This window comes from Myotis brandtii, unplaced genomic scaffold (assembly GCF_000412655.1).
Source record: "Myotis brandtii unplaced genomic scaffold, ASM41265v1 scaffold454, whole genome shotgun sequence".
NCBI lineage: Eukaryota > Metazoa > Chordata > Mammalia > Chiroptera > Vespertilionidae > Myotis > Myotis brandtii.
Window position 1 is genome coordinate 300353 of NW_005367354.1, and position 14109 is coordinate 314461.

A 14109-nucleotide genomic window follows, 5' to 3' on the forward strand; every position below is an offset into this window, starting at 1 on the left:
CTGGTGCCCAATTCCTCTGCCCCTGCAGGTGTGTCACACTCAGTGCGGCCTCCCCAGGGAATCCTGAGCAGTCATTCCTGATGACTCCTTGTTCCCAGAGCATCTTCAAGGGGCCACGGCAGGCGGGGAGTGGGAGGGGTGGGGGTAGGTGACATCAGGCCACACCTGGCCAATGGAGGGGGGTAAGCAGTGCTGAGAACCAGCCTGCCCGTCCTTCCTGGGGGGTATTAGCCGTAGGCCACTGGGGTGAAGGGCCACTGAGGGGTCAGGAGGAGGCGGCTGCAGTAGCGGGATGGGGTCCTGCCCCGGTCTGGCACTCACAAGCCGAGTGGCTGGGGACACTGACGGCCTCTCCCAGCCTTGCTGTCTTCATTGGTTAAGTTTAAGGAGAGTCGGACTTCAGGGGGTTTTGTGGAGGAGAACGAGTGAGATAATAGCACTGTGAACGGGCCACAGACAGGGAAGGTGCCCGCTGGCCTTTGGGGGACACTCAGCTGGACCAGCAGCTGGCCGCGCGGTAATGAGCCGCTGTGGAATGGAAGCTTCTGTCGGGGAACCTCTGGGACCCCCCACGCAGGCTCTGGGAGAACCTGCGCTGGCTTTTCAGGGATAGCGCTTTGTAGGGCCTGGGTGTCACGGGGAGAGGCTGCAGAGAGGGGCCTCTCCCACTGACCCCACGCCCCCCATCAGCACTGCTCCTGTCTCATCATCTCTCTGCCCCTCCCTTAGCTTGGCCACATGGACAGACAAAGCCCCAGGTCTCTGAGGGGCGGCTACTCCGCAGGTGGGGGACCTGGTCCGGCTCCACTGCACGACCTGGGCTGGGTCACTTCCGCCACAGATGCTCCCTCCGGGATCCCCCCACTTCCTGTTCTCTCCTTCGTCCCAGTGTAGAGAGAAGAAGGGTGAGTGTAGGGTGCAGGTGGGAAAACCAGGTGAGCAAGGAATGCCGGGTCCCAGGGCGTGCGGGGATGTACAGGGACTGGCGATCAGGACCCGAGATGGCAACACCTAAGAGCCAGGAGTGAGGCTTTCTCTCCAGGTCGTCCCGTGACCCCAGGCCAGGCCCTTCCTGCTCCTTCCCTTTCCCTCCACAGTCAGGGTAACTCACCGTGAGGGAGTCGCCCAGGGCGGCGATCACCTTGATGTCCGCGGGCTTCAGCCTGTGAACTGAGAACCAAGTGGGAGTGAATGGAAGATCGGGGTTCCTGTCTCCTCTGCAAACAAATGACGATCTCCCAGGAAAACAGAGCAAGCCTGTTTTCCACAGCAGTTCAGCTGGGGCAGAGATATTCAGAGCTGTCCTTGCCATGAGGGTCAGCAACAGCAGGCGGGAGCCTGACTGCCGGTCCTCCCTGGGGCACCTGGGCTCAGGGCTCTGGGCTGGAGTGGCCCAGCTTGCAGAGGGGAAACCTGATGCCACAGGTGAGCAGCATCCGTAGGGCATGTAGTGGCCCCGGACATGGGGACGAGGGAAGGAACTCCGGTGGACTCACGACCAACACTTAATCCAGTGGTTCTCAACCTTGGCTGCACATTAGAATCACCTGGGAATCTTTTAAAAATATATATATATTTTATTGATTTTTACAGAGAGGAAGGGAGAGGAATAGAGAGTTAGAAACATCGATGAGAGAGAAGCATTGATCAGCTGCCTCCTGCACACCCCCTACTGGGGATGTGCCCGCAACCAAGGTACATGCCATTGACTGGAATCGAACCTGGGACCCTTCAGTCCCCAGGCCGACGCTCTATCCAGTGAACCAAACAACCGGCTACTGGGAAATCCTGATTTCTGGGCGAATGAAGGCCAGAAATCAGGATTTTAAAAAGATTCCCAGGTGATTCTAATGTGCAGCCAAGGTTGAGAACCACTGACTTAATCTATTCTAGGATCCGGTCATATTCGGGGTAAAGTCTCCTATCATTCTGCTAATGATATTAGCTCAGTTTCTCTACAGTGAAGAGGGGAACTGCTTTCACACCACTATTTTTTTAAATCAAGGTAAAATTCATATAACATAAAATCAACCATTTTAGAGTCAACAATTCAATTGCATTTAGTGCTACTTTCACAGTGTTGCTCAACAGCCACCTCTATTGAATTCCAAAACATTTTACCCTCAAAGGAGACCTGTGCCCATTAGCAGTCACTCCCCATCTCTCCCTCCCCCCAGCTCCTGGCAACCACTAATCTGCTTCCTGTCTCTGGATTTGCCTCTTCTGGACATTTCCTACAAGTGGCATCGTACACTATGCGGCCAGCTGTGTCTGGTCCTTCCACTTTGCATAATGTTTTCAAGGGTTGCCCATGTTACAGCATGTGTCAGTACCGCGTTCCTTTTCATGGCTGAATAATATTCTATTGTATGGACATACCATATTTTGTTTGTCCATCCGTCCATCATTTGAAGGACATTTGGGTTTGTTTTCACCTCCTGGTGATTGTGCACAGTGCTGCTATGAACATTCCTGTACAAGTGCTTATTTGAAAGCCTGTTTTCCATTATTTCGGATATATACCTAGGAGTGGAATGGCTGGGTTATATGATAATACTATGTTTAGTTTTTTGAGGAACCACCAAACTGGTTTTTACAGCCTGATTCTATGTTTTACCTCTCGGGTTGCACATACTGTGCTTGGCTAAGCAGCTGTCTACTCACATGACAAACATGTTCAACACCAAGCCGTGGCCGGGTGCCCTGGGACTACACAGTGATCAGAAAAGTTAGGTGGCCTCAAGAACCTCACAGGCTAAGGAGGAAACGGGGAACAGCCATAGTTATAATAACCGATAGGTTGGTAAACACTCTGAGAGGTATGAAGTGATAGAAAGTGCTGGGGCTGAGGGGTGATTGACCCCCTAGGGGTGTGATGGGGGGGAGGGAGGTTCTGAGCAGGCTGCATGGAGAAGGTGGTGTTTGAACTGAGCCTCAGGACATTATGAGATGAGATTGAGAGAGAGCCAGGCAGGTGCTGGAAAGCATAAAGGATGGACGTGGTGCCTATGAAGAACGGATAGTTGTACGGTTTGGTTAAGTGATGGGTAGAGAAGACTAACAAAAATAATGTTGAGAAGTAGATTAGGGCCACAGGCCTTTTGTGCCTGGTAAACATGAATTTTGCTATACAGGGTTCATATGGAAAGCATGATAATTAATAAATAATAATACAAGAATAAGTTCTGTGTTTTGCACACTCACAACTGTAGACCTACTTTTGCCCCATCCTGTATACAGAATAACTTTCACGGGTATACCTGCACTATATTTATCTACCCCTTCACCTTATACCCGTAGGCATGTGAGTCCAAGCGCATTTTGGGGACCACACCTAAGATTCTTTATGTCATATGTAGCTCTGTCCTCTCAAATCACAAGCTCACCTCCTACTACCCCCAATATCTCCCGTTCCCCTAGAGTGCCTTGTGCCACAGTCACGCTGACTTTGCCATAGCTCCACGTTCCTCTTAGATGTGCCTCCCTCGTCTCTAGTGGTGCAAGGCTGAGCTACATTGTCAAATAGCCTCAGGCCTTCGGAGAAGCCTAACAGCATTGGTACCAGGGAGGGGCCCACTCCCAGAGGGAAGAAGCCCATCATTTCAGCAGCCATTGCTTAAAATGGATAAACAGAAACTTGTGTGCAAGGAGGCTCTCTCTATAGCTCTTCTTTGGCAGGTCACTTTATAAACATACAGTGACACACAGATAAGAGAGGCTTTTGACACAACTGGACCACATATAGCCCACTTCACTCATCAACATCCAAATCGTGGCTGTATCATTATACCTGTGGAGGAAGCTGCATTAATACTCAGTGGAAACAATGTCTTGGTTCCTTCCATGGAGACATCTTGTCTACCTGACTTCCATGCTGTCTGCAGATGGGGAACTGCCACTCCCCCTGAGGAATTGCTCTCATTGGAAAAGTACAAGTCCCTGACTCTTCCCACAACAGCATGCACACTAACACATACATCGTTGTGAATGTGCGTAAGCAGAATATATATGATCATGGCCCTCAAATGTGAGCACGCACCAACCATCTGGAGAGCTTGTTAAAACACAGATGGTTGGTCCCCACCCTCAGAGTCTCTGATTTAGTAGGTCTGTGGTGTGCCCAAGGATATGTGTTAGAAGAACAATATCAAATCACAAAGCCAGCTGCACACATTAGCACACACCAACGGGGCTGAGCCTAAGAACTTCAAAACGACCTCTTCTCAAAGAAATCAGGCTGTGGGTAAAAAAAAGGCAACAAGGAGTCTAGAACAGTGGTTCTCAACCTTCCTAATGCCTCGGCCCTTTAATACAGTTCCTCATGTTGTGGTGACCCCCAACCACAAAATTATTTTCGTTGCTACTTCATAATTGTAATTTTGCTACTGTTATGAATCATCATGCAAATATCTGATATGCAGGATGTATTTTCATTGTTACAAATTGAACATAATTAAAGCATAGTGATTAATCACAAAAACAATATGTAATTATATATGTGTTTTCCGATGGTCTTAGGCGACCCCTGTGAAAGGGTCATTCGATCCCCAAAGGGGTCTCGACCCACAGGTTGAGAACCGCTGGTCTAGAAGGTTGATTTTAACTCCTGTTGATGAGAGTTAATCACTATATTCTTGTTGCCATAATGTGTAATACAGTGAATTTTGTGAACACTCTAAAGTGCAAAGGTTAGGGGAAACCTTTGGGGTGACAAATGTGGAAGAAATGGATATATTTGCATCCAAATCAGATTATAATTTGATAAAGAGGCAGCTGAAACTGACCATTCCTGTCTCCAAAATTTATAGCAGACAGAAAATATACATGCATGTATACATATATGTGTGTATACACACACACACACACACACACACACACACACACACACGTAGACAGATTAATTTATGTGTGATAGGGGAGGGGGTTTCTCCTATTGGTCATTATAAAGGATTTCCTATAAGAAATAAGAAACCAAATGAGCCAAGTCTAGGTGAGAGGAGTTTGACTTATCTGGGATTTTATTAAGATAGAGTCCAACACTTATCATTGGTTTAATATCTGTAGACCTTGATTTGAGCTTTGTTATTACATCATGTATGACAAAGAAACAGCCTGGAAATACAGCAAGCACCTTATCAATTGCTCTCCTTGGGAAAAGAACTATTTAGAGATAAGATTATGTTTGTGTGGGATGATTAGCTAAGCATTATCTGGTACAAGTTGTACAGCACCTTGAAAGGAATTGATAAACACATCATTAACTCATCAAGATTTCTTCACAGGGGACCTCTTATCTGAAGGCCATCCTAATGATGAGGAAATATGATGAATAGCAAGGCAAGGGTAGGCAAGAGTAGAGAATTGGGGACACTACCTTCTTTACAGGAAGAGTTACACCCAGGAGAAAGACTTGGAACTTTGGAGTTTTGTTTTGTGAAACCCAACAACTTAACCAAGTGGGGCCATTCTGAAACACAAACTTTCTCTTAATTATTAGCTAGGGCTGCCCAACCCATAAGCTCTCTGATTTTAGGGACTTATGTAAAGACTTCTGCAATGGTGCTAAACTGCTGGAACAACAGGGGGTCCTTGTTTTCTGCCTTTGAAGTGCTTTAGTGTGAGTTTATACAAAACATGTGTCTTGCACATAGTAGGAGCTCAAGAAAAGTGTTAAGGGCAAAGACAGGCTAAGTAAGGGGCTCTGTGTCAGGGATCTGACAGCTCTCCAAGCCTAATATGATGGAAACTACAGGGAAGGGAAACACTTATTTACCCCAATGTCTTGTGGTGAGTTTGAACTTGCTTAGCAGACTGGTCCCACCTAGGCACAAGCAGGCTGTTACTCCCTATGGGGCATCATGACTTCCTGGTCATGGGCTGGGTTAAGTTGCAAGACCCATAGCAGCGGTGGCTAACAGACAGCTCCAGGGTCTCTACTGGACATTAAAGCGCTGGCCCACAATGAAGCGAAAGCCTTAGGGGTCACTCAGTGCTGTGCCCTGGGGCATTTTTCATGTCAGCTTTTGAGTAGCTCATTTTAGCCAAATGGGTAAAATTAATAATATCAGGGACTTAGAAAGGAATCAATGGCTTAAATGAATGAACTGTTCTGAGTCATACTGTTGGTGACTGTGGCATATAATGAGCTTTGTGGATCCCCATTTGCAAATACTCTAAGGTGTTTTTTTTTAATTTATTTTATTTTTATTGATTTCGGAGAAGAAGGGAGAGGGAGAGAGAGACAGAAACTTCAAAGATAAGAGAGAATCATTGAAGGGCTGCCTCCTGCACACCCCACACTGGGGATCAAGCCCCACAACCCGGGCATGTGCCCTGACTGGGAATCGAACTGTGACCTCCTGGGTCATAGGTTGTCACTCAACTACTCATCCATGCCGGCTGGGCCAAATACTATAAGTTTTCTCTCTGCATGGAATTCGCAGCTTGACTTTAGCTTCAATAGATAGCCAATGAGCCATGTCCCTCTGATTCCTTATCATTGCCACTCTTTTGTTTGCAAAATGCGACTCCTTTTCTCACTGGGAAAACCTCAAGTCAGCTACCAGGCCCCAACATTTTTTCTCTCAATTATTCCAACTATGTTAGGGACAGGGCCATGGAATAATGTAAAATAATACAAGTGTTTATGAAGTTGTGAAGCCCACAGGAGATAGTGCCTAGCAAACTGTACATGTGAACGAACTGGAAGGAAAAAAAAATCAGAGGCTTGCATTCATTCATTCATTTATCCATCCATCCATTGGCTACCAAATTCCAATTGGTTATAAACATTACATCAACCCTATATATCTCACCCCAAACCCCACAGATCAGTGGAAGCGGTTTATCACCTGTGGGCTCCCATGGAATGAGCGTGAGGCACCCTGGCTGCCAGGAGCTCTGCCTGGCCTGCTGATGAAGGCAGTATCATAGTTTGAACCACCACTTTTGGCTAGCTAGGTTATCTCTGGGTTGGGTTGAAAGAAAAAACAGAAAAGGGACTAAAAAAGGTTTCGGAAAATAACTCTGAAGGCAAAACGGTTATTTTATCAGAAAAATGGTTTGAACAGGAGATACTTTGGTCTAGTTGGTTTGAAGGTCTTTTTCCACTCTGAGAAGTTGTTGATTTGCTGAATTAGAAATACTCAATAATTCAGATTAGTTCAGCAAACATGTATGGGCTCTTACCAGGTGCTGAATCATTGGGGATATAAAGATAAGATAACCTGTTGTAAGTATGTATCAGATGCCGTCATCTTGATTAAAAATCGCAAACGTGATCTCTAGAAAAGTGAACGACCTCACCAGAAAGATGATCATTATCAAGGGAAAATAATAATGTGGCCCTGTGCTAAGTCCATTTGCCTACTCCATTTTAAGTCACAAGTGTGCTTAAAATGTCCAGTCATAGGCCATGCACAGCGATGAAGTGTGTTTTCATTATGGTCCAGTTAGTGGTGGTCATTTGCCTGGTGGGACTCAGACATGAGGCCCCGCCTGGGGAGTGTTTCCATCCCACGCCCGCTTGGTTAGAGCAAGCCAGCCTAAATCTGCCCATCTGCTTATTCAAATAGCCCCTATCACCAGCGTATCTCAGATCTCAAGGTCATGAGATGTCTGGCACTTACATGTTCGAGTGCCAATGAACACCAATCTCCAGGGTCAGGGCATGAGGAAGAGGTTCAGATTTTATGTGGCTTTTAGATGCTGAGATATGCGCTCATGGATTGGTTGGTTATCACTGTCATGACAGGAACATAATCTAGGCAGATTGCAAAACACTTTGTAGCTCATTCTTGCAGAGTGATAAGATTAATGAGAGGAAGATAGCATTTCACTGTGGCTATTAAAACATGGACATTCATCCTCTCCTTTTCTCTCTCTATACATAGACACATAAATAAATACATGCACCTTTGAGGTTTTGCTATAGGAGGGCCTACATATGAGGTTAGTAACTTATTTCTGCTGCTAAAAATCCTGCTAATAAGCTAACCAAGAGGAGTGGGTTGTCACCAACTGTGTGTGGGGGGAAAAGTCAAAGACTAAAAGCAAGTGTGAGAGTGAGCGTGTGAGTGTGTGTGTGTGTGTGTGTGTGTGTGTGTGTGTGAGAACTCAACCATCCATTCCCTTCTTCTGCATTAGAGAACAAGAGCCAGTTATACACCAAAGTTTGGGGAATATTTGGCTTAATTAGAGTGCATAGGGCTGAGACATGTGTGGGAGGTAGGCTAACAGCCAGGGCATTTATTTGTTCTACTAACACTCAGCAAAAGGAGGCAACCTGACTACAAAGATTTGCATCCCTGAAAGATTCCTGCTAGACACTGCGGCCTCTCCAGACTTAATTGTCTACCCTGCAGGGCACGTAGGAGGCACTCAACAAGCATCTCATCAATGAATGAACAAGTGAACAAGTCAATGAACCAATGAGTCACCCTCCAGGACCCCATCTCACTGCTGCAGAAATATTCCTGGGCTGATGTTTGGAGTTGCCTGGGTCACCATATGGCCCCCTCCCTCCCCCCACCTGTGAGTTCCCATGGTCACACACACAGCCATCACTCCCAGACTAGCAGGCCTGGAGGAGAAGGCTCAGACCTTAGGCAGCCCCTCTGTGGCAAGGTCTCTGCCTAGAACATTCCATGACTCTCATTTTCATATCCAACAACATTTTAGAAATGTCAGCAGCAAAAATAGCACATTTCTAAGACAGCTTTCCTGTTCTGTGCGGGGCTTGAGGGTGTGTCCTGCACGTCGCTCTGACAGGGAGTGCGGACTGGTTACTTCTCTTTCTGCTTCCAGATAGATTTGCTTTTTGGAGAGCAAATCACCTCATCAAGGCTTGACGGCAGGGACAGTGACATGAGCTCTCTCTTTGCGGAATACGGCCCGCCACGTGGTTAATGCTTAATAAATGCTTTCTGACCGTATCATATCACATCACAACAGAACATATGATATCTTATCACATCACATCATATCATATCTTATTTCAGTTAAAGAATAATCAAACACAGGCATGAACTTACACATATATAGGCTTACTTCAGAGATATTGCGAGTTTGGGTCCAGACCACCACAATAAAGCGAGTGTCGCAATAAAGTGAGTCATCATCTTTTTTGCTGGTAGAGGGTATTGCCTTCAATTTGCAACAAATGCAACATCTGTGCAGCGCAATAAAACAAGGTGTGCCTGCACATGCAGAGCTGATTCTGTTGTCCTTGAAAAACCTCTCGGGTATACCTCAGGCTGTGTGCAAAGCCCTTGTCACCCTACGGCTGCTCTTACTCTGAGGAGTCCAGGCCTCACATGAGCTTAAAAATCACCTGATTCAAGTGTGTACCTGAGGTGGGAATCTTGTCGGAGGGATCCATGGCAGGGCACCTGATCTCCGTTCCATCTCTCACCTGAAATGAGACACAGAGAAAGAGGAGAAATGGGACACGTTGACATTGGGTGAGGAGTGGGGTATCTAAAATTGGAAAATATTACTTAATACAGCAACCCAACCATCTTTTAAGATTTCTTCCTCTCATTCAGCACTCAGATTTGGGTGCCCACAACATCCTCTCCAAATGCTTCCAAACCTGTCCCCTCTTCCCTGGTCCCTCTGCCTCAGCCTACGTCCAGGCCTGTTTCTTCTTGCCTGGACCATTCCAGTATTCATAGCATCACCACCTCAGGCCTCTGGCTTCCTTCCCAGCATCGAGGGGGGGGGTCTCTCTCTCTCTCTCTACATAATAAAATCAGGCCACTCCCTTGCCCAAATTCTCAGAGAAAGCAGGGCTTTTTAAAAAAAATCTGTTTTGGGTATTGCTATATCCCCAGAGCAGAGAACAGTATACAGTAGATGCTCATAAATATTTGTTGGTTGAATAGTAAATACATTTCTACTCTGTATTCATATCAACATAAAGTCCATCCTTCTTCACATGGCCTAAGCAGTCCCTGGTCATTCTAAATCACAAGAATTGACCCAACGCTCTTGGCTCTCCATACCTCCATCTCTTAGCCCAAGCTCTTACCTCTACTCTCCCTTTTCCTTTTCTTCCCCCCATTTCCCCACATTCCCATCCACCTGGTTCAGCCTCAGTCACCCTTCAGGGCTGAGGTGGTGGGTACTCTCCGGAAGTCTCCTTCCATCCTCCCCGGCCTCAGTTAGTTGTTCCCTGAAAGCTTCACGGAAACGTTGATTACAGACGTATCCACTTGTGCAATAACCTGTTTGGCTCCACCAGACTGAGTTCCTTAGGACCTGCGAGTATTTTATTGATGTTTTTGCCTCCCATGCCTGGTATCCATCCTTCCCCCCACCCACCCATTTAGTCACTCAACAAATAATGGTTAGGTACCTGCTCTGAGTCCCTGCCCTCACCGACCTTGAGTCCTAGTGGTATAGAGCAGGTGGGTCATCAATAGCTGTAACCTGCAGGAACGTATCACTCCCTATCACCAGATGAAAACAATGGTAACACGTACACGGAACTCTTAGCCTGCCGATCCTACCACACACGCTTTACACTTATTATTTGTTATGATTTCAAAACATCTCCATGAGGTAGGGCTATGACTTTCACCACTTCCCATGTCAAAATAAACAAGGCACAGAGGAGTTCACTACCTCGTCCAGTGACACAGAGCCTGTCAGTGGAAGAGCCTGGATTGGAACCCAGAGCCAGTTCTCTGCCCTCAGATTGTCCTCATTGCTATGGTGACAGTTAGAAGGTGCGGGGACAAGTTGATGAGCAAGAGAGTCTTCCACACTGTGTTTCTCGGGCTTCGTGGGGCAGGCCCCGGCCATCAGCACCGCCTCCACCACCGGGAGTAACCCTCACCCTCTTTTATACAATAAGGAGGCAGGGATGGCGCGAGGCTGAATTTGATGTAACCTGTATCAGTCCCCAGAGGAGGAGGACATCAGCCTGCAAGTGTCTCGGCTCCTCAGAGCAGTGCAGGTGCCCTATCTAATCTGACAGAGAGTTTCAGAGAGTCAAGAGATAAGCAATAAGCAAGATGTGAGTAAGTGTGAGGTGGCCCTTGAGGTAGGAGCTAATGTCAGAGGCCTCTTGGTCTCCACACTGTTTGGTTGCAGATTTTACTATATCTCTCGGCCTTTCCTCTTGACTTTCTCTTCTGACGAAGGCCTCAGATGAATTTAAACTGATGAACAAAATAGAAACAGAGGCATGGATACAGGGAACAGGCTGACACCTGTCAGACGGAGGGGGTTGGGGGACTGGATGAAAGAAGGTGAAGAGATTAAGCAAAAAAACCATACACATACACACATAACACACAGACATAGACAACAGTGTGGGAATCGCCAGAGGGAAAGGAGGTAGGGGCAGGTGAAGGTGGCCAAGGAGGGGGAAATGGGGCCGGAGAGAGACTTTGCTAGGGGTGATGGGCGCACCATACAGTGTGAGGATGATGTTTTGTTAAGTTGTACACTTGAACGCTGAAACCTGTATGGTTTTGTGAACCAATGTCACTCCAATAAACCAAAAAAAAAAAAACAAACAAAAAATGAAACCGCAGAATTGTTATTCTCTTAATTGCATTTTCTTAATCCTCGGAGATCGGGCTTCCAGGCTAGTCCTCAGTTTTTGGCTCAAATGCTAAACACTCATAAAGTGAGGGGAGACCTTCTTCAAGCACCAAGGAGACAGCCACACCCCTGATCCGTCATCCACCCAGCCTGCCCTTGGGGTTCCAGGACATAAAGCACCACATGGACATTTCCACAGGTTCAGCCCGGTATACGGCCCTGATTCATTTGCATGAGTGTCAACCACAGAAAACCTCTCCATACCTCAAGCTTCTCATGGGACCTTGGGAGGTAGTTGCTGTTTTTATAGGTGAACAGATATGGATTTTCCTGCAGAGAAAAATAATGTGTTGTAACCAGGACTCAGAAATCTGTACCCTTTAATCATCAGGCTGTATCACCCAGCAATGCCTTTGGCCAACTTGCAACATTCACACCATCACTTAAATGAAGGCCATTCTCTGGCTTTTCTTCTCTTCACTGCCTATGAGTTCCCTGAAGAAGCCCATTTATGCTTTAAAATTTCCCATTTGCCATAGTTGGCATCTCTGGCTCTCTACCAGCCAAGTACGTATATTTCCATGAAAGAAGAACTTAGTTGTAAGCTTCCTGGCAGCCAAAGCAAAGAGGGAAACAGGGTGAATTATACTGTTCTTATAGCCTCGCAACAAAAACTTACCACTTCATCCAGAAAGCCAAAACTTTCACTACCAGTAAATGACAAAAGGAATTCTACTCATTTATGGCATTTCCCCATCCATTTATTCAGCAACATTAACTACATGCCTATTACATATTTGGCACAGAGTTAAGAAACCCATCTTCACATTTGGGACGCTTGGGGCCAGGTGAGATATGGCTTTGTCCCTCTGCCTTTCCCAGGTGTGGAAGGAGCCATAACGCTACTAAAACAGCTCAATTCTGCCACAATGGCTGAATTCCGTAAATCTTATGTGTGCCACGAATGCAGAGCTATGACCAGACCCGGAACAGACCCACAGCTCTAAAGCGGCCAATGCCTCAGCCAGGCGAGAGCCCACCTCACAGCAAAGCCCGGTTGGTGGCCCCATCTCTCTCCTGATTCAGTGAGAGGTTTCCTCTCTCCCCAGGCCTGGCCTACCTGAGAGGGACATTTCATGGGCCAGCCCTCATCTGCCCTGAGTGGCTCATCTTTCTGTCCCGTGGGCTCCATCTAGAAAAGAAGGCGATCTTTAGAACAGAAAGTGAAGCTCGGGCAGCGGCAGCATTCCAGGGGCCACCGAGAAAGGCTCGTTCGTCGTGTTTCTCAGAGTTGACCCTGGACGCAGGATCACGTCACCTGGAAACACATGAGAAATGCAAGTATCCCGCCTGCCCTCCTCTGCCACACCCCACAAAGCCAACTCAAGTCCCACCGCGGTGGGGCTCTCCTGCCCTGTCACTGCGGGGTGCCCAGTCCAGCATCACTGCTGGCTGAGTTCAAGTCTACTCTTGTTCCTCTGAGTCGCCCGACCCTCCCAACTCCACCCTGGGCTGGGTGATGGCAAAGGCCGTTTGGTGTGTCTTTTGTATCCGCCTTGGACCCAGCACCGGGCACACAGTAGGTTCTCTCTCGTTGCCTGGGAGACAGGTGACGTGGGAGGGGAAGGAGGCAGTTTGGGCTGAGCTGGAATAGTCAGCCCTTCTGCCCAGAGAGAGGGCGGCGGGAGGGCGGCCCGGAGGAGGGGGCAGGTTCGCTTGCTCTGCCTCCACAGGAGGTGGCAGCAAATGGTTCCCTCGGAGATATCCACCCCAGGGTCAGGCCCACTGACAAAGAAAGCAAATGCTTTCTTTAAGGCGAGTGTGACCATTGACCAGGGCTGCAGGGGCTGCTCCCGCCCCGCTCACTCACTGCTGGCTAATGCACAGCTGCTCGAGGTACTCAGCAGAGCACTTAGTTGAAAAGATGGAGAAAACATTTTCTAACCCAAGAAGAAGAAAACCAAGTTCCTGTCACTGGAATTCTAAAAATAGGGCAGCGTGGATGGGAAAAAAATAAATGGCAAAATCAGGTGTGTGTCTGGTACCAAGGCTCAAAGTTTTGACATTCCATCCCACCCACTGACGAACCCAGGTAGCCCAGGGGGGCCTTGGAGTGGGGAAACCAGGCAGTTACGTGAGGAGCGCCAACACGTGTCGAATATGCACGGTGGGCCAGGAGTGCGCTACACACTCGCGGGGTCCTGGGCCAGTGTTAGGATCTGGGTTTTGCAGAAAGGGAGGGGAGACCCTCAGTTCACACGACCTGTGAGAGACGGCATTAGGATGCAAACCCAGGTCTCCATCGCTCGAAAGTCCATGCTCATCCAAGGTACCACCCTGGGCCTTGAAGTCACGTGATGGTACTTACATGTCACGTGATGGAGAGCTGGCCTGGATCGCTGTGTGAGATGTTCCCTAGGCCCCACTCCAAGTGCATCTCCCACACACTCCAAGGACATCCCCGGCCTCTGGGAAGGGCAGGGCTGAAGATGCCCAGGGAGCCCTGCATGCTGCCAGGGCTGCGCCCCCGCTCTGGGAAGAGGTGGTGAGACTCCC

At 47.9% G+C, this 14109-nt stretch overlaps 1 protein-coding gene across 1 annotated transcript in view; it reads right to left on the minus strand.

Annotated features, from left to right (window-relative positions):
- The window catches only part of PLB1 (phospholipase B1), a 130676-nt gene that overhangs the window by 76652 nt on the left and 39915 nt on the right, over nt 1-14109 (minus strand). The window contains exons 15-18 of the mRNA XM_014546609.1: nt 12674-12745; nt 11818-11883; nt 9349-9412; nt 1112-1170 (exon numbers count right to left, since the gene is read on the minus strand). Of these exons, the coding sequence (XP_014402095.1) occupies nt 1112-1170; nt 9349-9412; nt 11818-11883; nt 12674-12745 (261 nt within the window). The remainder of the gene's footprint in view (nt 1-1111; nt 1171-9348; nt 9413-11817; nt 11884-12673; nt 12746-14109) is intronic.